Source organism: Passer domesticus, chromosome 8 (assembly GCF_036417665.1).
Source record: "Passer domesticus isolate bPasDom1 chromosome 8, bPasDom1.hap1, whole genome shotgun sequence".
Taxonomy (NCBI): Eukaryota; Metazoa; Chordata; class Aves; order Passeriformes; family Passeridae; genus Passer; species Passer domesticus.
The window spans coordinates 45204464-45227330 of NC_087481.1; the positions used below are offsets into that span (position 1 = coordinate 45204464).

Genomic DNA, 22867 nt, shown 5'->3' on the forward strand with positions numbered 1-22867 from the left:
TGTTGGCTATGGATTCTTCCAGGCATTAATGGCCTTGTTCTGTTTCAGTTCTGGTCATTGCCCAGATGGAGTTGCAGAAGAACGACACATTCCAACAGCACAAAAGGGAATAATTCAACAAATTAAAATGTTAACAAGCTTCACTCCTTCAGCATATCAGAAATTATTTGGTTTCCTTATTTTTGCCCTCATCACAGACTTTGTCCATTCCTTTTCCTCTGCTGTGCAATGCAGATTAGTCTGGGATTTCAGAGTGTGTCTGGGGTTTGTGAGGAGTCACTTAGTTGGGACAGATTTGATTTGACTCTGTTGTCTTGGTTGGAGTTCCATAACTGCTGTAATTCTTAGAAACCTGATTTGCACAGCAGCATTCTCAGTATTTTAGTCATCTCTACTCCCCCTTTACCTTCTCAGTCCCTCCTAATGTCAGTACTGCCTGGTCCCAAACATCCTTGGTACTTGTATTTAGAACAGAGAGAGCTCTGACTTGCACAGTAGAATGTCTTATTTCTGCAGTGAATGCCTTTGAAGGAACAACTCCAGACTCTGGATTGCAGGCTAGGTGACCTGCACTTAGATTGACTTATACCACTTTTGGGACTGCTGCCTTAAAGCAGACATTTTGCAGCTGAAGTTTTCACTACAGGATTTTCTGTAGGATAAGGATCATCCAGCAGCTTATAGCTGTCTGTTCCAACTCCAGATTTGTAAAAGCCTTAAGAACTAGAACTTCTATGTGGGTTGAGTCACACAAATTTCCAAGCACTGCCCACCTTTTCTTATTAGCTTGCTACCTTAGCATACTGCTACTACAGTCTTTCTAGCTATTTGTAGCTAACCAGTTGAGTACAGATCTTGTATTTCTTTTGGGCTCTATCTTTAGAAGGCATTTTTGCAGACTGAATTTGTAAGTTTCTCAAAATCATTCAACTGTAGTTTTACATATTGTTATGCAGGAAGGGACTCCTGGAGTCACTGTGATAAGCTTGGCTCAAGACAACAGTAGTCATAAAGACAAATAGAGAATTAGAAATTATTAGAGAGAACACAAAAATAAAGGAGGAAAATTGTGTTGTTGTCACTGTGTAAGTCTGTGATAACTCATGTTTTAAATCTTGTGTATTGATTGCAGTGCCCTTAGTTCATCAGACATATTGAAGAACTGGAAAATAGTGCAAATAGTCAAACAGCTGTTTGCTCAATGGGTTTCTTAACTATCCAGAGTTCTTGCTTGTATTCAAAAATTTTTACTTTCCTTGAGAACAGACTTCAGTTCATTTTCCACATGTAGTCAGGCAGGTGAGCTTAGTGTTTCCTCTTTCTTGGCTTCATTGCATCTCCTCAGGCCACTGAATGACTGCCTTTTATCACTTCCTCTAACTGCTGAAATGTAAATAGGAACTAGGGAACTGATCTTCCTAATGTCTGCCCCTGCAAACATATGCCTTCCTTCTCCAGTCCTAGCTGGTTTTCTCCAGCATGTCCTATGTTGATTTGACTTACTTTAAATACAAGCATCCACTTGGTTTGTGGCCAGTTTTTTTGGCACATTGGTATTTAGTTTTGCTGCTTCCTTTAATTAAATTTGTTCATGCTGTGCAAACCAAGTTTAAAAAGATTTCTGATCATTAAAAAAAAAAGTCATGAGCTAGATTAGCATCCCCTTTTTCTCAGCAAGCATCAGACCTAGGACTGTACATTCATAAAGGCCATTGGCTTGCTAGTTGCTGTAAAAGATCAAAAAGAAAATAAAAATGCATGCCAAGCTCCCTAGCTTTTTGGAGTATCTGTGTTCTCCTTTCACTTGTCTTGATCTTCCAGTCAGAGTCCTGGTGAGTTTTGATTTGGTTTTATCTCTATGTTAGTCTGCAATCATTTTATCCCAGAGAAGTCTGTGGTGGCTGTGTGAGGGGCACAAGCTCTCTTGGATCCTCTGCTGATTTCTGTGAACCTGAGCAGGTGTCAGTTGCAGAAGCCTCATGTGACTGCAGGTGTTTGATTAGACCATAACCAGAATAAGCCTCCCCACTGCTTTTTCCTTGGGCACAATTAGGTTTTGGTTTCTCAAACTGGAGCAGTTCACTTACTTCTGTCTGGGTTTGATTGAACAGAAAGGGGTTTGTTGCATATCCTGCCTTAATCTATTCCCTAGACAGCCTTATTCCTGAGCTAACAGTCTTCTGGGCAAATTTGAATTTCTTTGCTGGGAATGAATTTCTTCTGGTGTACATCAGGTATCCTGTTGTCATTTCATCAAGGCAATCTGGGCTGAAAGCTTTGTATTTGAATTCCAGCATTTGCCAGGATGTTTTCTGGCTACTAGAAAAAGTTTGAAATAAAATCTTTCTTAAAATCTTCAGCTACCATTTTTAAGGTTCTTCTATCTGCCTTTAATTTCTGTAAAAACTTTGCACGTCTTGGCTTCTCAGTTCAGCTGGAGCAGCAGTTCCCAACTTAAAACTCTTTTATCTTGTTTTGGGGACCAAGGTTACTGGTCTTGCTTTGGTCAGTTAAATGGTGCTGAAGAGCTGCTGCTGACTATTTTTCTCCTCGGTGTTCAGGAGGACAAGGTCTTCTGTAAATAGAGAATTGCACCAAAGGTTGCACACAAATCACAGCATTCATTTGCTGAATGCTGGTTAGCCACTTAGGCTGAACGGGTAACATGAATAATAACAGTGAGCATAAGGATGCTCTTGTCCTCTTGTGTGATGTTTTGGTGACAGCAGTTGATTTACTGCTCTGTGAGAATGCAGCTGGTAGATAAAAAGCTTCTCCTGGAATAGCCCATCACATTTCAGCACTTAAGTTAATTGTAAGCACAAAGGGGAAATAAAAAAATTAACGGTCCAGTCCACTGCTATCTGCAGTGCATTTCGAGCCTTGGCAGAATTGCAAGTGCTCTTATGTACCTAGCAGTGAGAAATGTTTTCATAAATGCCACCAGCTGGAGATAAGGGTTCACAACTCCAAAATGGGCTGTAACTCCAAAATAGCAAATCTATCTATCTCAGGGTTTTATGCTCCTGCATCATCCTGGCCTTTCTTAACTCTGCCTTTCTCAACAAAATTTGTAAAAACAGGCGAGCTTAGTGGGCCTCATTTCGCTTCTGGAGTATCTCCCCTTCCAGATCTAAATGTCTGCTCTGAAGACTGCTTATTTTATTAACTGATAATTTTTAAGATAATTTGTTTCAAGATCTTTGACTTCTTTTCGTCTGCCTGGGTTTTGAAAGTGCCAGCGTTACGCAGTATATGGGTGTTTGTTCCCTTGGCAGAAGCCCACTTTCAAGGAAGGAACCTGTTTTCCTTCCTTGAATGGCACAGTTACCTCCTTTGTTTTCCCTGGAGAGCCTGTCCCTGCAGTCTGGGAAAGAGCACCCAGTGTCCCACAGAGAATACCAGGCTCTTTGTGGCAAGTGGCATATGCAGATTAGTGTAATCCCACTGACCAGCTCTGAAACTGGGAAAGGTGGATTGGGCTTGAGAAAAACCAGTGTGAGGCTACATGCAATTTTGCTCCATGTGCTCCAAACCTGAATGGGTTGAGCAAAGTGCATTTAACACGTGTGGGAGTTGTCATGTGTATGTATAGATGTGAGCTCTTGAAATTACTCCACAGCCAAAGCTTTCCTGGCATGGGCTTTCTGTTGAGGTGGGCAGGCTTTCAGCTACCTGGCAGCTGGAGCTCAGAAGGTGTTTATTGTAGCACAGCACTGCCCAGTCCTAGTGATGGCTGCAGGAATGTCCAGGGTTATCAGCACATTAATCTGTTCTGCTTGTCTATATCTCTTAGAAATGAAGTTCCCTGCAAGCTGTGCACATGGAGACCATAGGTCTCCTTGTTACTTGCCTTTGTCCTTGTTTGCAGCCTTACTGTTTCTTCAGGTAGCTGTTGGTTGTTGGGAATGCCTGTCCCACGGGAGCTTGGAATGGGCACTGTTTCGTACATTTACAGTTGCTTCTTGGTGGAGCTGGGTAACAGTTTTGGCTTTGAGACATTTCTTAAAGCTGAGTGATTTCCAGATTGGTTGGATCAGTGTGTTTTTTACCATTAAATAAAGTTGAACACCTAAGGCTTCTAATGGATTGTGGGTTTAAAACATTTCTGAAGAAGATAACTCTTGTCCTAAAATAGGATGCCAATTCTTCTAGCAGAGTTCAGAGAACAACAGTAATTTTCTGAGTGAGCTTATAAATTATTTATCTTTAGAAGAGGCACCTGTGGGCAGAAGAAAAAGACTGTAACCAAACCCTCAGCCTCCATGGATGGAAAGTGTTGCCTTTGTAGGCTTGTTCCTTTAAAGATCACAGATCCCTGTGAGATCATTGAACAAACATCTGAGCTACTATATATCATCTGAGCCTGACAGACCAGCTCTATGCTGAGGTGAGAAAAGGGGGTGTGAAATGTCCCTCCTTGATGTTGCTAAGTAAAATAATAATCATGATAATCTTTTAAGTGCGATCAAAACCTTTTCCGTGTGTAGAGAAGTGATGAGGCCTGGATTTTGATACCACTCAAGTGCAGATGTCTAAAAGCAGTCCTCGGGAAGGATTTGGATGCAAAAAGTTAAGAGTTATGTTTGGGTGGGCATAGAGCAGTTCACTGAAAACAGCAGGACTGCAAGAAGTGACTGGCAGGGACAAAGGGCCAACTAGTGGGCAGGGACAGTTCACTTCCAAACTCCAGGAAGCAGTGTCCTGCTAATGCTCAGTGAGCTGAGCAGAGGGAGATTGACACTTTGCAGTCTGTGCTTGCCAGAGTAAACCTGGTGGGAGCTGTGTGCAGGGGTCCCTGCACCAGCCCTAGCAGTGGAGAGCAGGGTGAGGCTCCTCCTCTCCTATTTCCTGGCTCACTCATCTTTGCTATGTGCTCAACTTTGTGCATGTGTCCAACTCCAGACACTGATCAAGACTCCCATGAGTTCCATCAGCTTTGGGTTCTCCACAGCAGGACTGGAGCATGTAGTCATGTCTTGTTGTTACCCTGGAGCTGATGGCAGCTGCACCCCTCTCTGCAGGTTGTTCTTCTCCCCAGTGAGCTCTTAGAGCCTTACTGCTCAGCAGTGTTGGTGCATCCCACCTCAGTGGCGTCCTGTTTCATACCTCAGAGGAGAAATTTGCCCTTGTTTGCTTTTAGTTAATCTTTTTGTCTGGCTGAACTTTTCACTATTAGAAAAATATCCTTCTTGTCAGCAATTTTTCCTGTACTCAGGGCAGAAAAGATGATGCCTTCTACTCTGGGAATGACAGATATGTGAGCTGGTGGGGGCTGTCTTACAGGCTCATGCTCTCAGCACAAGAGGGCCATGGGTCCTTCATTGCACGTAGTACAAGCTGCAGCTGCTGGATGCAGCAGATCTGGGACACCAGAGCAGGATTGGCAGTGTGCTGTGAGTCTTACACATATGTGGCATGGTTACCCTTGAATCTGCAGCCCACATCTTTGTCTTTCCCATCAGACCCACTCCTCTGGATCCACAGATATGTGCTGTACACGCAGCATGTCTTGGGAATCTGAGTTGTGAAACTATCATAGCAACATCCTCCTCCTCCTCCTCGTCTTAGCATTCATGAGCATGGAAATAATAGTCATGGCTTGATCAGTGTGGGGGTGAGGAGTGGTGCTAAGGCATCAGCACTGCATTTAGCTCCAGGATAGCTGCAAAGCTAAGGTAGTGTTGGGTCAGACAAAATCTCTGTGTGCTGCTAGTCCTGGATGGGTGCTTTCCTGGAAGCCAGTGTGAATGGCAGCTGCTTCCAGCATGTGTGTGTAGCATTGGCAGCCTTAGTGGAGCCTCTCTCTGAACTTGGCTCCTGCAGACAGAGAGAGAGGAAAGGGAGAAGGAGATGAGTGCAGCTGGGGTTTGGGCAGGGTCTGTTGGGAAATGTGGCAGCTGTGTGTGTGTTTTTATTTAACTTCTAATTATTTAGTTATGTTCTTTCTCTGTGGTGCTTCTGGGGATTAATTTCAACAAAGACTCCAGCCTGCATCAGCAACTTTAAAGTTGCTCTGTGAGAAGTGTGATGGCACTTGGAAAAAAATAGTTTTCTATATTAATTAGAAGTTACTAGTGTAAAATTGATGTCAATTATCCAGCACTTTATTATGGAGAGGCAATAGCCTCTTTGTAGTCCAGGTGTCAGCAGCCTTTTCATTACAATGAGAAATGTTGCAATTCAGTTGAATTCATGAACAGAAACACTCGGGGACTCTGAGTTGTTGTAGAGATTAAGGAGGGAGAAAAAGGGGAAGATTTGTACTAAACCTGGAATAAACAAGCCCATTTGAGGACTGCAATGTAAAATGCACATTTCTACTGGCATAGGAGAACTCTAGAGTCTCTTCCTACAGCCTCTACCCTCTGAGCTGAGGGGACAGACTGCTGAGTTTGCTTGTGGTGTTTTGCACTTTGACTAGGTTTGGCAGGTGGGACTGCCAGAACTCCCTCTGGGCGTGGTCACAGGCAGTGACTCCACCACCTCTGCAGGGTGGACAGAAGGCATGTTTGGCTGCCCTGGGTCCTTCTGCCCCCTTGTGCAGTAGTGCTGATGAGAGGTTGGCATTACATGCCCCAAAGACTGGCTGCTCTATCCTCTGGCATGGAACAGATGGGACACAGCCTCTGGCTTTTCTGTCCTGTGTCCTTTGCTAGTCCTGACCTGGAGAGCCTCCCCCATCCCTGAGAACAGGGAGTTGGTGAGGGGGCAAGTGCTTTTTAATCTGGGCATTGATGGGGTATTTTGCCTTTTGTTTGATGTGAGATCATTCAATCAGTGCTGTTCCAACCTCTCCTGTGTCGTGGTAGTTAATGACTGTCTTACGGGCATGGAGAAGCTTTAGTGAGGTGCTAGTGATGCTGACTGATTGCATTCTTGTGCTTTCCTGTACTAATTAAAAAGACAGTGTAGAGACCTTGATTTGTTCTCCTGTTTGTCCTTTTATTTTTCTGTCATTACGTGCGTGTGTTTCCTGGGACCTACCCACCACCAGCTCCTTTGCTGGGTGTTGTGAATTGCTGGTGCTGTCTAATTTTATGTTCCAGTAAGGCAGAGACTGCAGATGCAGATGATGAAAGATTCTGCAGGTTAAAAAGTTACTAAGCAATGAAGCAAATGATATCTGCTAGATAGATGGGCCTTAGAGCTGCATGTTGCCCATTAGGTTTTACTGCTGGTGCAGCTCCCTCTGGCATTGCTGCTAACAGCAGCAGTGTTCTCCTGGGCACAGTGGGGGTAGGAGACTGCTGTAATCCCTGTGTTTCCCCAGGACAGGATCTTCCAGGAGGGCTGGTCTTTCCTGGGGGAGTGCAGTACGTTGCCTCTTGTTGAGGATCAGTCAGAGGAAACGGCTCTGGTGCAGTAAGGGAAAAATCAGTGTGGAGGGACTAGTACAGCAAAATGATGGTGTGTGTTTTGAATGCTGAAAATTTCAGGGGAGGAGCAACTGCTTCTGGGGGAAATGGTTTCAGAGCTCCTGTGAGAGGAGGCCACTGACCCAACCAACCAAGATTGTCCATCCAGTTTGTAAGGTAGTGGTGAGCTGGTGGATGGAGCAAAGTAAGGAGCCACAAACTGGGAAATAATCCTGTTCTCTGGGTGCAGTGACCTGGCATGGCATGGGTGGGATGCTGCAGAGAGCTGAGCCCCACATCAGTCCCTCCTTTGGAAGCTGTGTTCCCTCCTGCCACGTTCCTAAGGAGATGCCTCCACTCACAAGCTGTTGGTGTGACTGGGGAAGGAGAGTTTTATGGGGCATGGGCAGTTGTAGCTGCAGGAGGAAGCTGAGATCCGAATGTCAGAGAAAGCACTTGCTGTTCAGAACAGCTACTGAAAAGTTGGTTTGGGGACATGTGCAGGCACCTGAATCTCCAGCATTTCTCTGGAACTTCTAGAAATCAGTCAGTGAGTGAGGGGTGACAGGGGGTTAATTTGATGGCAGATTATCTTAAATTACAGTGGTGCAGCTCCACTGAGTTCTGGTTTGTTGCAGTGGAAAAAATGAGCGAATGTAGCCTCTGGGCTGATACAGGTAACTGCAGGAAGGGAATTCAGCAGCCTTCCCTCCTCTTGTATTGACCCTGTCTGAGTTGCTTGCTTCCGTCATACTGCTTTTTTAAGACTCTGATCCCCCTAAGGTAACCTACAAAAAGACTTTTAGATTGTGACTCCATTAGGGTTTGTTTGTTGGGTTTTTTTTTCACTGTAAAGATCCAGTAAACCATTAAAAAAAATAAAAAACCTTCCCCTGCATGTTTATCCTTGCAGTCTTAGGGGCATCACATCAAGCTCCTTGAAGATCATCTACAGTCTGATTTCATCTGTCCTTGCCTGACACTAAAACTGGTGTTTTTCCAGCTTCTCATGAGGTTATAAAAATCTGAATGACTATTTAAAATCTGTTTGGAAGAGCAGCTAAAAATCCATTCCCTTCTCATACTTGACCATCATGGAATTCGTGTTTTCTAGACACAAGACTACCAAGAAGAATGGGTTGAACAAGACTTTGAAGGAGAAATGCTTTAATCCCAAAATTAAAATGCTCTAGTTCCTTTGTATCTGACAGAAAGGTGTAGATAAAGATCTTGTGTGTTTAAGGAAAAAGGCTGTTCTTCCTGCAGTAGTTTTCCTGAGCAAAAGTCAAAGCAATGTGTAAGAAGGGCAAAGGATGCTAACATACAGTCTTCTGTTACACAAAGGATGTGAATTTTTTTTGTCATCTGTGTAGGAAGTTGATGCCTTTTAAACCTTCCTGTTAGGTATTCTTAATACCTTCTGCTGCTCTTTGACCTGTCCTCTGTCTAGCAGCTGCATCTCAAAGAGCAGATGAAATCATCTCAAGGATGGCAGGTCCTAATCTCAGTAATAGCTTCTATCCATTACAAGGTATGAAGTTGAAATGATCTGTGAGTGGGTTTATCTCAGATCCCACGTAGCATTTTTTCTCAGTAGCAGGCAAGAAAGGGAAATTATCAGGCAGTGGGGAGAAGCTGTTTATTTTTAACTTACCCTTTCTTTTTAAGTGCTATTTCATAATTAAAGGAGATAAGGAGTGGAAGCCAATGAAATACATAGCTGAAGGGATAAGCTGATCTCAAGCTCACTGCAGAGATTACAATAAGTAACAGAGTAGAGACTTGGGGGGCCTCTTTCCTTCCCTGTCCTCATCCTAAAGTATCAAACTGAGTTCTTAGCTGCCTTTCAAAGGTGATGCAAGCGGACAGATTTAAAGGGTTTTGGTTACAGAGCTCACTATTGCTCTCAGATTTTACTTCTCTTCACCGTGGCTTGAGGATGCCTCTCTTGAGTATCTGAAGAGATCTCTGCTCAGAGCTAGCAAGGAGGAATCCTGATTGTTCCTAAAGAAATACGTGCATCCACTGAGAGATCACAACTGTGTGGCACTGTGCACACCTGTGTGTCTGGGAATACAGGGAGACTGAAGGGAAGGCTCCTGGGGAGTCAGGTAGCCCTGAATAAAATACCTTTGCTCTTGAATTACTGCTGCAGAAACCTGTTCAACTCCTCACCTTTCAAACCAGGTTCTTTCTCTGCGGCTTACTAATCTTGGTCAATTTGGCTTCCTCTGATTGACAGGAGCAAGCTGCCAGATCCTTTAGTGCTCAGCAGAAGGTGCATTATGCTATTACACTGTGTCCCTAGTGGATAGTTATTCCTGTGCCCAGGTGGCTTTCTTTCATCATTGCTCTTGGCTCTGCAATACTTCTTGTAGCTTCTGCACACAGGAGCAAGAAGGGCAGGCTGAATTTGGAGATGGATGTCATTGCAGGGGATTCTTTCTGCCAGTGGAGCTGACAAACAAAACAGCATTAGGAAATGAGTACCTGAGAGGAGGCTGCGAGCCTTTGCAACACTGGCAAGCTGTTTTAAATATCATTGCAGAATCAGAATCAATGCAGTTGGAAAAGGGCTCTGAGACCTTCAAGTCCAAATTCTTACTCCTATCCCTAGCTTGTGTCTGCGGTGCTGGAGGAGAGTTGAGCTGCAGAGACTGTGTGACCATCTCACCTGGGAACCACTTCTGGAGCCTCTTTTTTTGCCCCCAGTCCTCATTTGGGTGATTCCCTGTAGCTTCTGCCATCTCAGGCCCTTGCATGAGTGTCTGTGTGCACCACTGCCAAATGCAGAGTTTGTGGGAAATAAGCTTTTGAAGGAACCCTAAGCAACTTCAGATTTCTTAGAATCAAAGATGTAAGGACAATATTCAAAGTCCTGTAAAGGGCAGGAGCTGCCATCTGCCTAAAGGGGCAGTTGACAGTAGTGCTTACACTGCTGGGAGTACAAGAGGAGAAGTGCAAGGGCTCCTTGTTGTTCTGGTCACTGTTGTCTTCAATCCTCTGCAATGCTCTTCTTAGGATCTTTTCTGAGTTGTGATGCCTTGGAGCAGGGTCCTCTGCCTTTGCACCTTTTACCATGTGCCTTCCTGAATGAAGCTTGTCATGAGCTGGGGTTACTGTAGTGCAAATCTCAGATGTTCATATTCTGTTTAGCTCTCAGAGTAAATGGCAGCAGCCTAAGAATGAAGTTCATGTGTTTAGGAGAATCATTTCAGGCATATGTTTGCCCAGGAGTGTTGATTTCCATGGTTCCCTGTAGGAAGATTGTTGTCACTGACCATCTCACAAGTGCTTTGAGGAATATGTTAGTCCATGCAATGCTTTAAAGCTAAAAATCATTGTGGGAGTCCCTCTTGCTGTTCCCTAGTTAGGAAAATTAATAGTTCAATAGAACAGAGATGTGTAACCAGGAGTTTGCAAGTATAGCCCAGCGCTGGGAGCAGAGTGGGGCAGTAATAAAAGCTGGAACTGCTTTGGTTGCAATGGAGGCTGACAGTAAAGTATCTCTGGGGCAGAAAGACCTGGATTCATATCTTCATGTCTTTCTAAAAGCAGAGTCCACACCAAGGCTGGTCTTCTCTTAGTGCTTGTCAGAAGCTTGTTCCTATCAGGAGAGACATGCAGCGCTCTGTATGGAAGCTGACCTGAGCAGCTCTAGAAGCTGGTGATTTAGCAGGCTGTGAATGGTGATTCATGAGCCAGGAGGGAAGTGTGGTGACAAAACTAACCTTGGAAAGATCATGGGACTGGGCAAATCTGTGTTTGTATTGTGCTTCTGTGTTGTATCTGGGTGTACATGTGGTAATTAGCTGCTTGGTTTATTAATATGTCTAATTCTGATGACAGAAAGCTGCTGCTGCCATGGATATAGGTTTCATCTACCATTCTCATGAATGGAGAAATTCTGTAAATTTCAGGACTGTTCCTTGGCATTAGGAGGCCTTTTGTGCCCACCTCTATGTTGTTAATCATGAGCCAAATATTGGCTGTTAAAGCCATTTCTGTCATGAGAACAGGTGCCAGAGCTGTGATCTCTCTCAGCCCTGCTCTCCTGTGCTGAGGAGCGTGTGGGTACTGATTGCTGTGCTGTTTGGCTGTTTCTGTGCTGAGGAGCACGTGGGTCCTGATTGCTGTGCTGTGTTTGGCTGTTTCTGGCAGGTTCTGGAGGTGGTTCGGTCCAACTATGACACGCTGACGCTGAAGCTGCAGGACGGGCTGGACCAGTACGAGCGCTACTCGGAGCAGCACAAGGAGGCTGCCTTCTTCAAAGAGCTGGTGAGCTGCCTTGCCTCTGAGCAATCAACAGCCCTCTCTGAGCCCTTGCTTATAGCCTGGGCAGTGGTATTTGGGGTGTAGCTGAGCAGTCCCATTACTCCACTGGACTGCCCCCAAAGACAGGGCAGGAGCAGGATCTGGACAGACACTGCTTGTCTTAACAGATCTGAGAGCTCCCTGTGTGCCTGAAGAGGAACCTCCAGGCTGCTTAGGTCAGATGGTCTCTGTCCCTTTTCCCATGGGGATTTGCTCTGCTTTGTAGTGGTAAATCTATATGGGAAGAAGCTGACTGAGCTGACTGCTCCCATCTGGAGTTAATCACACAGAGCAACTTTGCTTTTTTTGCTGTTGTTAAGGGGACCATGAAGTTTGGGACTGGTGAAATGCCTTCCTGCTCATTGCTTTTCTCCGTCACTCACAAAAAAGGGTTCCCAAGCAAAGAAAGTGAAGGCGTTCCCTAGAAATGTCTCCCATCTGCAAGAGGAAAAGATTGATGGTAGGAAGACCCACAAAAATTATAGAGCAAAGACAAAAATGAGTCTAAATAATAATTGAGCTTGGTAGTTATAATTCTTCAGCAAGTCAGCTTGCTTACCCTTTTCCAGAGAGCCCTGAGAGAACTTTTCTTGTCCACCAGCCACATGAGCATGGAGGCAGTGTTTTTGTAGTGACTGGTGTGTGAGGGAAGCCTCACTCTTGAATCATTACAGCTTCACCAAAAGGGAGGGATCTCTAACTTTGGCAGCCTTCTCCACCAGGCTGAGAACTGATTCTTTCTCCCAGCTCTGTCCCTGCTGATTGATGAGTAATTGATGCCTGCCTACTCTGTCACGAGTCTCCATGAGTTTGGGCATGATGTTGTGCACCCTTCTGTCAGCTCTGCTCCAGAACAAGCACCTGAAATGGTTTTGTTTCCTTTTACAGCATACTTTTAACTCCCATGGGGTCATTCCAGCCCTGACATTGGGTATTACATGGGCAAAACCACTTGCAATTGCTTCTATCCTATTTTTCTGTGTTCTTTTGTGCCTGTTTTTGTCTCTGGCCTGCTGTTTGACACAGCTTTCCTGGAACACAGCAAAGAAATTTGGCCATAGCCTCCCTGTGACACAGGCTTCTTCTGTTACTGTACCCTGGAAATAAGACACATTCCTGTTTCTGTTGTCATTTGTTCTGTCCCAAGGGCTCCCACCCTCAGCCAGAATCTCCTTCCCCTTGGCCACAAAACTGCTCTGCTTCCTGCATGTCCCACTTTCCACTCGGCCTGGCAGAGGCTCAGGCCGATCATGCCAATTGATTTAAAATTATACTCTCAGTCCTATGATCATCACAGCCACGAAACACTTCAGCTAAAATAATTTTCTTCCTAGACCAATTTCCTGTTTTTTTTCAAAACCCCAATTTTGTATCATTTAAGAATCTATTTATCAAAACCAGCCCATCAACTCCCTTGTGAAAATTACCCATCCAGGTACCCCTGGGACCCTCTCCCCAAGAGCATATAAAAGCCTGAATAATTACTGTATAAATGTGCTGATTTGACCCAGTTGTGAATCAGTTTAATCCACATCTCTAGATGCCCTGAGAATTGGGACCCTATTAAATGTTCTTTACTCACAGCTACAGAAAATCCCCTGCATTCCATTAAGCCGTTCCCTCAACACAGCGGGAAGTGAGCCTGATACGTTGTGATTTGTCTTCAGCAAATCCACTTGGCCTCCCGGCCTCCTCGCTCTGTTTTTCTCTAGGTGCACAGTAACTGATGGCTTTATTAATTGTTCAAACAACTCATCAAAAAGGCCCTAATCTGCCCTGTCCTTCCCATAGCCCCTTCAAACCAGGTACTTGCTTTCTTTCTGTGAAGCTTTTGAGTATTTACTTCAGCTTCTGTTGCTGGTCTGATACTGGATAATACCCCTCTACCCAGTTTGGTTTAACCAAAAAAACCCAAATAAACTTTGGGTTTAACCTCTGAGGTTTGCAGGATTTCATGGAGGAGGCAGAGGGAAGTTGGTGAAAATCTCTTTGTGAGCTGTACCACAGGATCAGGGTGTATTACAAGTTTCTGAATTCATTGGTCCCATCAGGTCTTCCTGGACAGGATCTGCTTGCAAATAATTCTTTCCAGATTCTGACAGGTTTTCTTATCACTGTCTGCGAATGTTTGCATCAAAGCAAACCCTTCTTGGGTGGGGAATGACACAGAGGAGACATTTTCCTTTTCAGCTGCCTTTTTATCTCTCTTTGCTGCCATTAAGTAGGTGAGCAGAAGCTTCCCCAAGCCATTCTGGGGGCTCCTTTATGCTTAGAAATCTTGTTCTCACTCCTTTGACCTGCTTTGCTAATTCACTGCTTCACTTCTCTTGCTTTGCCTCAGTGCTGCTCTTTCTTGCTAATCCCAAAGAAAAATCTGCTTTCTTCTCCCATTCCCTTTACAGAGAGGTTTTCAAAGGCTGCAATACTGTGGCCACATTGTGGTGGAAGGTGATGTGCAGATTGTTTTATCAGCTGGGTTTTTGGCATGTTGTGCTGCCTTTGAGGGGCTGAAGGAATGAAGTTAGGAAGTTTTCTAACACTCTTTATTTCTTTTCCTTTGAAGCCTCAGGGATGTCATTTGAGGTCTGTGCTGCTTTGATAGCATGAATGGTTTGGCTGTGAGCTTTTGGACCCTCACATTGCAGCTGGAGGAGTGTGTGGAAAGAGATTTCAGCATCTTTCCAAAACATGCACTGTCTTTGCAGTTAGATAGGTTTCATCAGTCTCAACATAGTCTGATTAGGGATTGATTTCTACTGGGGAAATTATCTTAATTTGACTCTTAATTAAGTGTAGTAGTCAGTGTAAACGTTCTTCCCATTGTACAAATAATTTAAGGGCTGCTTGTTGATTAGGAATTGGTTTAGTTGATGAGCTTGCTGTGAAATAGGAGTGTTGGTACAACCTTGCACATTTCCAGCTCTAATGAAACAAAACTAAAATTTAATCGTGTTTTCCCCCATGGTTAATGCCCTTGCTTCATCCATTCTTTCATTTACTCATTCTTCCACAGATGATGTCAGTATTTTGTGCATTTTCCATTTTTTCAACGTTTTTGGACTAATAGTAAGAAAACAATTTTAGAGCTCTTCTGTCCCTAATTCTCCAGGGTACTCCATACAGAAGCAAGAGAGGACATGTGCTCTGCATGTACTTCCTAGCAGAATTCATGTTAAAGCTCTGACCTTAATTTCTGCAGTTCTGGAGCCTTTGTGTAAGTCTGGAGGAATCTGGTAAATTCCAGGCTGGCAGCCAGGCCTGGGCTGCCCACTGGCCCAAAAGCTAGGAGGCATCCTGGGGTGTTTCCTTATGGAGCAGCTTAGGTAGACTACAGGAAGCTTCCGAAATGCATCCTTGTTGCAGACTGACACCTCCCTGTGTAACTGTCTGGTCTTCCAGCTCCAAAAGGGAGATGAGCTCTGGCTCCCTGTGCTGAGCCCTGGTGCTGGAGCTAACTTGATTTAACTTTAATTTGAGCTACTCTTACCTTTTAAGCAGGTTGGCTCAGGCTGACTGATTTTTCACAGCAGAAGAAATGCTGGGCAGAGATTTGTTAAAAGTCCCTCTTGCGTGTTTTCGTGCTCACTCTTCTCCCCAGTTTGTGTTAAGGCAGATCTCTGTTCATCTAGACTGCTCTTGACCAAAGTTTGTGTCTAAAGCTTCTCTTGAAACCTGAAGCTGTCTTTAAATGAAACTAGCTCCACAGTAGCTTCAGGTGAGCTCCTCCACCACTTCACAGCCCATAGGTTTTAAAAGTATTTCCTCTTTTCCTGTGTAAATCTTCTTTGTCTGAATTAGGCTGTGTATTTCTTGCCCCATCCCTGGGGAGCCAGATAAATATTACTCACTGTTCTCTTTCTGACCTCATTTTACATAATGGAGTGTGTTTGCTCTATTCCTCCTTCTCTTTGCAAACTAATCAGGCTAATTAATTTCTTGTGCTCTACCCCATCACTACGATTTCTGCTAAGCCCTGTGTTCTCATTGTGCCACTCCAGCCTCACTTTCTGGGCTTGCAGAGACTCCTTCTTGGAGACCTTGATGTGTCTACGAGCTGGGAATCTTCTACTGCTGGTGCCTGAGTCCTGGCAGCAGTTCCTGAGGCCAGGAGCTCATTACTGCTTGTACTTTGTGTTGCTGGGACCCACAGAAATGGTTTTGGTCAGAATAAGGATACTGGCTTACACTGCTTGTAGCATCTGCCCTTTTCTTCAGGCAGCCATATTCCCCAGAGCAGAGAACTCCCCACAGCTCATTACTGGTGTTCTTTCCTTCTTGTAAGAACTGGCTGGATCACTGGCATTGGAGCACTTGGTAGGACTGGGACCAAATCCTGTCAGTGGGACTCCTGTCTTGACAGACCCATGCCAAGCAGTGTTCTGGTGTTTGACACAGGGTACAACCGTGCTACTAAAAACTAAAACTATTTGAGGATGGAGTAAGTAAAAATACACCTAAAGTAGAGAGTTGAGGGGGTGCTCCAAGGGAACAAAGATGCTTGGGGTCTCTGCCAAGCATCCTGATGAAGGAGAGTTTGTGGTTTCTGCAGATGACATAAAACTTAAGTACTTTGTCTTTTAGGGTAGACATCTTTGCTGGCGTGCTTGGGTTGGTAGGGTTTATGAAATGGGGCTCACTAGGGTTCATTTCACAGCTTTCCCTGTTAACCTTCCAAGTTTTGATTTCCTTCCCTTTCTTACACATTCTGCCTTTTGGGTAGCTTTCTGCCCTTTCAGTGTGCTTTCCTCACCAGGGTAGCAAGGGACCCTCGGCAGTGTGTATATATTTGCTCTTCCAGCCCCTGGTATTGGATTCCTCATTATGCATCTATATAATTCTTCCTCCAGTGCTTGTATAAAGTACAAAACACTAACCAGGTCAGCAACAACCTTATTATCACAGGCTCCGAGTCTCTGGGATCTGTAATCCTGTTGTTTGGATGAGCTTGTGTCAGTTTTGCTTTCTGTCACTGCTGCACAGTCGCTGACACAGATGATGTTTGACTTTGTTTTCTCGTTGCCAAGTGCAGCTGAGACTGAGCCCAGTCTGGGGCCTGCGTATTTGGCTCACGAGTCTGCAGGCACGAGGGGGGAAGGGAAGCTGCTGCCAGCAGGGCTTCCCAGCTCTTCTTTGTGCTCTGTGGGTGACCAGAAGTCTGGGTGTCATTGAGGGATAAAGGTGTCTCTTCTTCAGAGACAGCCAGTGAGCCAGCTGCACGTGCACAGCACTCGGAATACACACAGCTGGCTCTGAACCCAGGGGTTTCTGCCAGCCTGGGTGATAATTTGTGTTTACAGCACAGTGGCGTGGCCTCTGTCCTCTCCTTCAGTCTGTATCTTTGGCTCTGTGGGTTCTGGAGCAGGACAGAGGCCATGGCACTGCGTTAATCTGGGAAATGCTCACTGGCACTCTGGTGGGCATTGATAAAATATGATCTTTAAGCTGCAGCCTGTGAGTGCTCACTTCCCCCATCTCTTTGCCCCAGTGCAGGAAACACAGAGCATCTTCTCCCATCCCCTTCTCATTGGGAGTTTACTCTCCTTGCTGGGATGTCACTGCAGACATTCCTGTTTTTCCAAGAAACAGCTGAACCTCAGCATTTCCCTGCTAGGCTGGAGTCTCAGTGAGAGCTTGCTGCAGCAATTGCTGTGGAGCTGTAAATGCAAAACAGCTCCGTGCTGAGCGTGGAGGTCAGCAGTGTCAAAACTACCAGGCTTGTGAGGAGTCCCGTGGCTAAAGCATCCCCTTTTGTTTCTGTCAGGTCCGCTCCATCAGCATCAACGTGAGGAAGAACCTTGCTTTCAACACGCTGAGCCAGGAGCTGCTGCTGAAGGAGTTCTCGACGATCTCGTGAAGCGGGGCCGCTGCCGCAGCGCGGGCGGAGCGCGCCGGGCGGGCAGGGACACTCCAGCTCTGCGGCCGGTGCCGCCGAAGGGACTGTGTTTCTTTTAGGGGAACGCCTTGCTGCTGTGTGTTTGATCCCAAAGGAATGTGTTTAAACAGAACTTGGGCTGAGGAGAGCTGATTGGCATGTTGAGGAGGAAGCAATTTTTTATGGTGTCACGGGGAGTGGGCAGCCATTCCTGTGACATGGCAATGGGAGATTCCCTCCACAGCCTCAGGGAAAATGCACTGGAAACCTTTGTAGCAGAGCTGGGGAGAGCTCACAACTGAAATAATAAAACCAGCCCAGCTGTGTGAAACTGTTCTGGGTAGAGATTGCTCACCTGCTCTATGGGGAAAGCTCTCTGGTCCCAGGTGAGCGCTGTTCTTTTCTGTCAGCCTGGGTTAACGTGTCCTCCTGTCATGTAAGTCAAATCCACTGCCATCCCATTGGGAATGGCTTTGGATTATAAAAGTTTCCCCAAGGAGCAGGCTTTGCTCAGTGCTGTCTCCTGATGTCAAAAGGTGTCACTTCAACCAAGACATCAGATTACTGGAAAGGGGGAAACTCTGCCTCCAAGGCTGTTGGCTTGCAGGGTCCAGTGTGAGCCAGTATATAAGAACATGGGTGATCAAACAGAGCACTTTGTTACTGGAGACCAGCTCTGCTTGGGGTCATGCTGCTTCCAGTAGCCCCAGCTCATCCGCTGTTTCTAAGGTAGAGGGACATTTTTAGATATTTGGTTTTCATGGGGCAGAGGACAGGCTGACTCCTCCTCCCCGCTCACCTTAAAGCTAGTTAGAGACTGCTTTGCGACAATCCTCCTCTTCCTCACAGGAACATCTGCCTTGCACATGTTTGCAGGTGCCTGGTGACCTTCATAAATGAAGAAGTTTCCAGTTTTTCCTTTGTGTGTAGCACACAGTTAAAATGCATCTGGAGAAGCAGTGACTTCACTTTCTCGCCCTCCTGTCTTCATCAGCGACCTACAGCGGTGGTCTGCTGAGGGCTTCCTAAGGAGGAGCTCTGGGATGAAGCTGTGGGGCACAGGCAGACCTCTCTGCTCCAGAGCCGGTGCTTCAGAGTGCCCAGATCTGGCAGAGCCTGTTTAGAGTGCTGTGTCAGGCTCCCAGCTCAGGAATACACAGCATAAAACACCCATTCCACGCCTGTTCCCTGCTCATGCATTTTCAGCTCCCAGCAGTGATGTTTTGATATTAGGATCTGGCTTGACTTGGTGGACTGAAGTGGACAAGTTATTTACATCCCAGATCCACAGGTTTTTTTTTCCTCCCCCTAGAAAACAGATGTTTTTTTTTTAAAGTACCTAGTCCTGCTCTTAGCCTTGTAGGTTACTGTGAGTAATGTGGATGTCATGCTCATTTACTACCATTTTTAGGCAAGGCTTTTTTCATGCTAATGTGCATTAATTGTGTTAATGTTTCATCTTACCTGCTATGAGCATGGGAAACTGAAAGCTGTGTCCTTGGCCACCCACTGGGCACAACACTGATGCCATCCCTGTTTGTCTTTGGGAGCACTGGCTTCTCTCAGCAGATGATACTATTCCTCAGCAGGGAATTGTCTGGCTTTTAACAGCTGAGCCAGACATCTATTTGCTTTCTGCCATACAAGTGTATGGGAATGTGTATGTGTCAGAGGGACAGTGCTTAGGAGAGCAAGCAGGCTCCATAAAATCACTGCCTGAGAACAGGCCAGGGCATGCAGAGGAGGCAGCTTCTCCAGTGGAAAATGAGAACAGTTGTTTGCAGTATGTGGTGCTTGTCTGGGGGGATAGAGGGGGATCTCACCTCTGAGGGGGGAGTTCCTTCTAAAGGGGACTTGAGGTGCAGCCCAGCATTGTGACTGTTGGAGCATTGAGCCACCCAGCTGTCCTCATGCCTCCTGTTCTCTGAGCCCATTTAGGCTGAGCCTAGACACGTATGTGAGAGAGTTTGGGATGAGTCTGCTTCTGACTTGGCAGCCTCTGGAATCTTCAGCTTCTCACTCTGGGCTCAGCTGTCCTGTCTCCCTGAGGATGCTCCCTTGCTGGGATGATCACAGAAGCCCAGGCATGTGTAGGATCAGTTCCTGAGCCCAGCCCTCATCCAAGTCTGAGCTGGGGAAGACTGTGATACATGTCCTCTTGTCACACTGTCACTGAACCAAGCACTGTAAATGGATGTACATGCAAACCTAGAGCTCAATAAATAGCAGAGCCCCGCCTGTCCAGTGTGCAGTGTTTGTCCTTCACTGAGGGAGAGGGGGGTGGTTGTGGGAGTGGCCCTGTCACCATTTGGTGGCACACTGGCTGCAGCAGGGCTGTCACCTGCCCTTGGGCTCTTCCTGCCTGTGCAGAGGGAGCTGTGGCTCTGCACAGTGGTGCTTTGTCCAGTGTGCAGGTACCATCCAGTAGTCAGCATCCCCCTTCCCCTTACGTGTCCCTGTGGCTGACACTAAGGAAACCGTGAGTGAGGGATGCAGGGACCTGCCTGTGCATGGTGTGATGCTCTCTTGTTGCTGGTGTCAGCAAACTCCTGCTCACAGATTCTGCTGAACATTTGCCTGCTTTGTTAAACACCCTACTACTGTTTGTGTTTTGAGGCCAGCTTGAACTGAGCAGAAAGTAATTTAAATCTTAATGTTCAGCTTCAGGATGTGTGTGACAGCCTCCAACTTTCCCGTATCTGATCTGAGCAGGTGAGTGTATTTTGTTATATCTAATTCATAACTCTGTCTGTTATTGGAAGAGCTGTTTCTGAGGCTTGGGGAGTGTGGGGAGAAGTCAGATTGCTACCTTTAAATTATGTATCAGCTGCAGGGAGACAAATATTTTGCAAAATAATGACCTGGAAGAGAATTGAATTTGAGCTAAACTTTGGAAGGAGTTGCTAAGAGTGGTTTTGTAAGTGCCACTGATTTTTGATCTCTTTTTCCTGAGCTCTTACAGGTCCTAGTTTTCATGCAGACTCGAGAGAGAGGCAGCTCCTCAGGAGCTGAATCTTCCCTGTATGGGCCAGCAGCTCCAATGGTGTTTTGTCTGTTCTTTGGAGCTGCTAGGAGCAGGTAATAGCAAACCCCTGATGATGCACTGCAGCCAGAGGGCAGGGTGCACCTTTGCCCATCTTCTGCGTTTGCTTTGCAAACCTCCTCATCCTCTTCCTGGTCATGGCCATTGCCTGCTCTGGTCCTGTATCCATGGCACAGGGGCCATTCCTCTGTGGGATCGAGCTGCCTTCCATGTGAGCCTGTCCTGGTGTCTGCTCTGGGGTGCTTTTCTCTTCCCACTTGAAGAACTGACACTCCCTGCTCTGGGGTCCTGCACACTGTTGCCTGGTGGGTATCAGCAGAAGTCCTGGAAAGAGATGTCACCTAGAGAGCACTTGCACAAGGGACCAACTGCAGCGTGCTCCTCCTGCTTCCCCACACTTCCTTCTCAGCGTGGAGCTGCTCTCTCTCCTAGCTCCCATTCCAGTGCAGGGCAGGCAGAGGGAGCAGCTGTTCCCCCTGCCAGCTCACAGCTGGCACTGTGTGTGTTGGGACAGTGTGTGCCCAGCAGTCAGTGGTAAGATTTACAGCTCCCTCTTGGCACTGGAAAGCAGCTTGTGGTCAGCACTGAGGCCTTTTGGGTGTTTATTCTCATCTTCTGTGGGGATCTGTTTTCTGTTTGGTGCTTGTTGGTATGAGCAAGGTCGTGCTGGACAGAAATATGATGGCTTTTTTGGCAGATGAGGCATTGCAGTAACCTGAAAGGAAAGAGGTAAAGCCCAGCTTTGAAAAGCATAGAAATCCAAAGGGGCCAGCAAAATATGTGCTTTTCCCCTGGTGGCAGCTTATTAATGCCTTTGCTGGTGCTTTCAGGAGAGGGCAGGCAGAAAAATAAATGGTGAATGGAAGACTGGACCAGCAGTCTAGAGAAGGGCTGGTGCAAGGCTGGTGGGAGCTGGAGGCCCCTGGGGCTGCTGAGAGTCCTTCGTGCTGGTCAGAGCCCTGGTTGTCCCCACGTACAGCACAGTGTGGTGGTGCCCAGGGGGACACTGATCAAGCAGAGGGGTGATCCCAAATGTATGTGATAGGCAGCACCCTCGAGGGAGCATTGCTGAGTGCTGTTGTCTTTTTAAAGCTTCTTTGGGCCACCCTGGCAGGCGCTCAGGGCTGCAGACCTCAGATCTGACCCAGTGTGGCTGTCACCCCTCAGGGCTGTGACTGACTGCAAAGAGAGATGCTCAGGATGGGGCTTCCCCAGCTGTGCCCTACAGCTGCCCACACATCACTCAGGACCAGCAGCTTGTGCCCAGAGGAGCCCCTGCTCTCCAGGACAGAATGGGGCTCCCCTGGAGCTCCCGACATCTCAGCTCACCCAGAGGGCCAGAACGAACACAGGGTCCTGTGCTGCCCTCTCCCAGCTTGGCAGCAGCTGGAGCACAGGCTGGACCATGCTCTGCAGCTTCTGCTCTCTGTGCTGTCCCCCCAGGGCTAATTGAATCATGTGGCTGGAAATTGAATCCAATTGAATAGATTAAATGAGCCGGGCTTGCCTCTCACTGCAGCACAGCTCAGAGCCTTGCCAAGCTGCTGCCAGAGGCTGGGAGCTCCCAGGAGTCCCGTGGGGGCAGGAGGGGGCTGGGGAGGCTGCTGGGAGATGGACACCCACTGTGCTGGGCTGCTTCTCCAGCTCGGCTGTGACAGATGGACCCTCAGCCTTTTCTCAGTGATGTGCAGCCTGGCTGCGTCCCAGGGCCCACAGGTCACTCTGCTGCAGGCACACACAGGTTGGGTTGGCTCGTTTCCCTTCTGAGGCAATTAATGACTAATTAGCTGGAGCGCCCCTGCTCCAGGGTTCAGCCAGGGCCCTCCCAGCAGTGTACAGGGGCTGGGATGCTCAGGAGTTCCAATCCTGTTGTTCCCCCAGCCTACAAGTGGTGCTCCAGCAGCACCCCAGCCCCATGCCCTGCTCTCAGCCCTCTGCTGCAGCCATTGGCAGGCCAGTGAGGCAGGAGAGGATGGGCTGGGATGGGCAGCTGAGAACACAGTGGAGACATCCCCTCCCATGGAGGTGAGCTGGGGCACGGGGCCCTGCCCTGGCAGAGCAGGACACGTGTCCACAGTGTGGGCTCACTCGTGACAGAGATGCACATCTGTTCTAGCAGACCTGAGCTGCTGAAAGAGTCCCTGGTGTGGCATCCAGTGTGGCATAAATGAAGGTTGGAAATAGTATCTAGTTCCTCTTTAATTAAAACCTGAGCCCACAGGCACTGAGCACACAAACATGAGACGCTTTGTAATGCTGGAAGGGCTTGTGGGACTCAGG

At 46.8% G+C, this 22867-nt stretch overlaps 1 protein-coding gene across 5 annotated transcripts in view; it reads left to right on the forward strand.

Moving 5' to 3' along the window:
* The window catches only part of ARMH3 (armadillo like helical domain containing 3), a 122726-nt gene extending 102944 nt beyond the window's left edge, over positions 1 to 19782 (forward strand). For all 5 annotated transcript variants that reach the window (XM_064431087.1, XM_064431090.1, XM_064431089.1 and 2 more), the window contains exons 25-26: positions 11520 to 11636; positions 17434 to 19782. In XM_064431087.1, the coding sequence (XP_064287157.1) occupies positions 11520 to 11636; positions 17434 to 17526 (210 nt within the window). In that variant the 3' untranslated portion in view covers positions 17527 to 19782. The remainder of the gene's footprint in view (positions 1 to 11519; positions 11637 to 17433) is intronic.
* The last annotated feature ends 3085 nt before the right edge of the window (positions 19783 to 22867 follow it).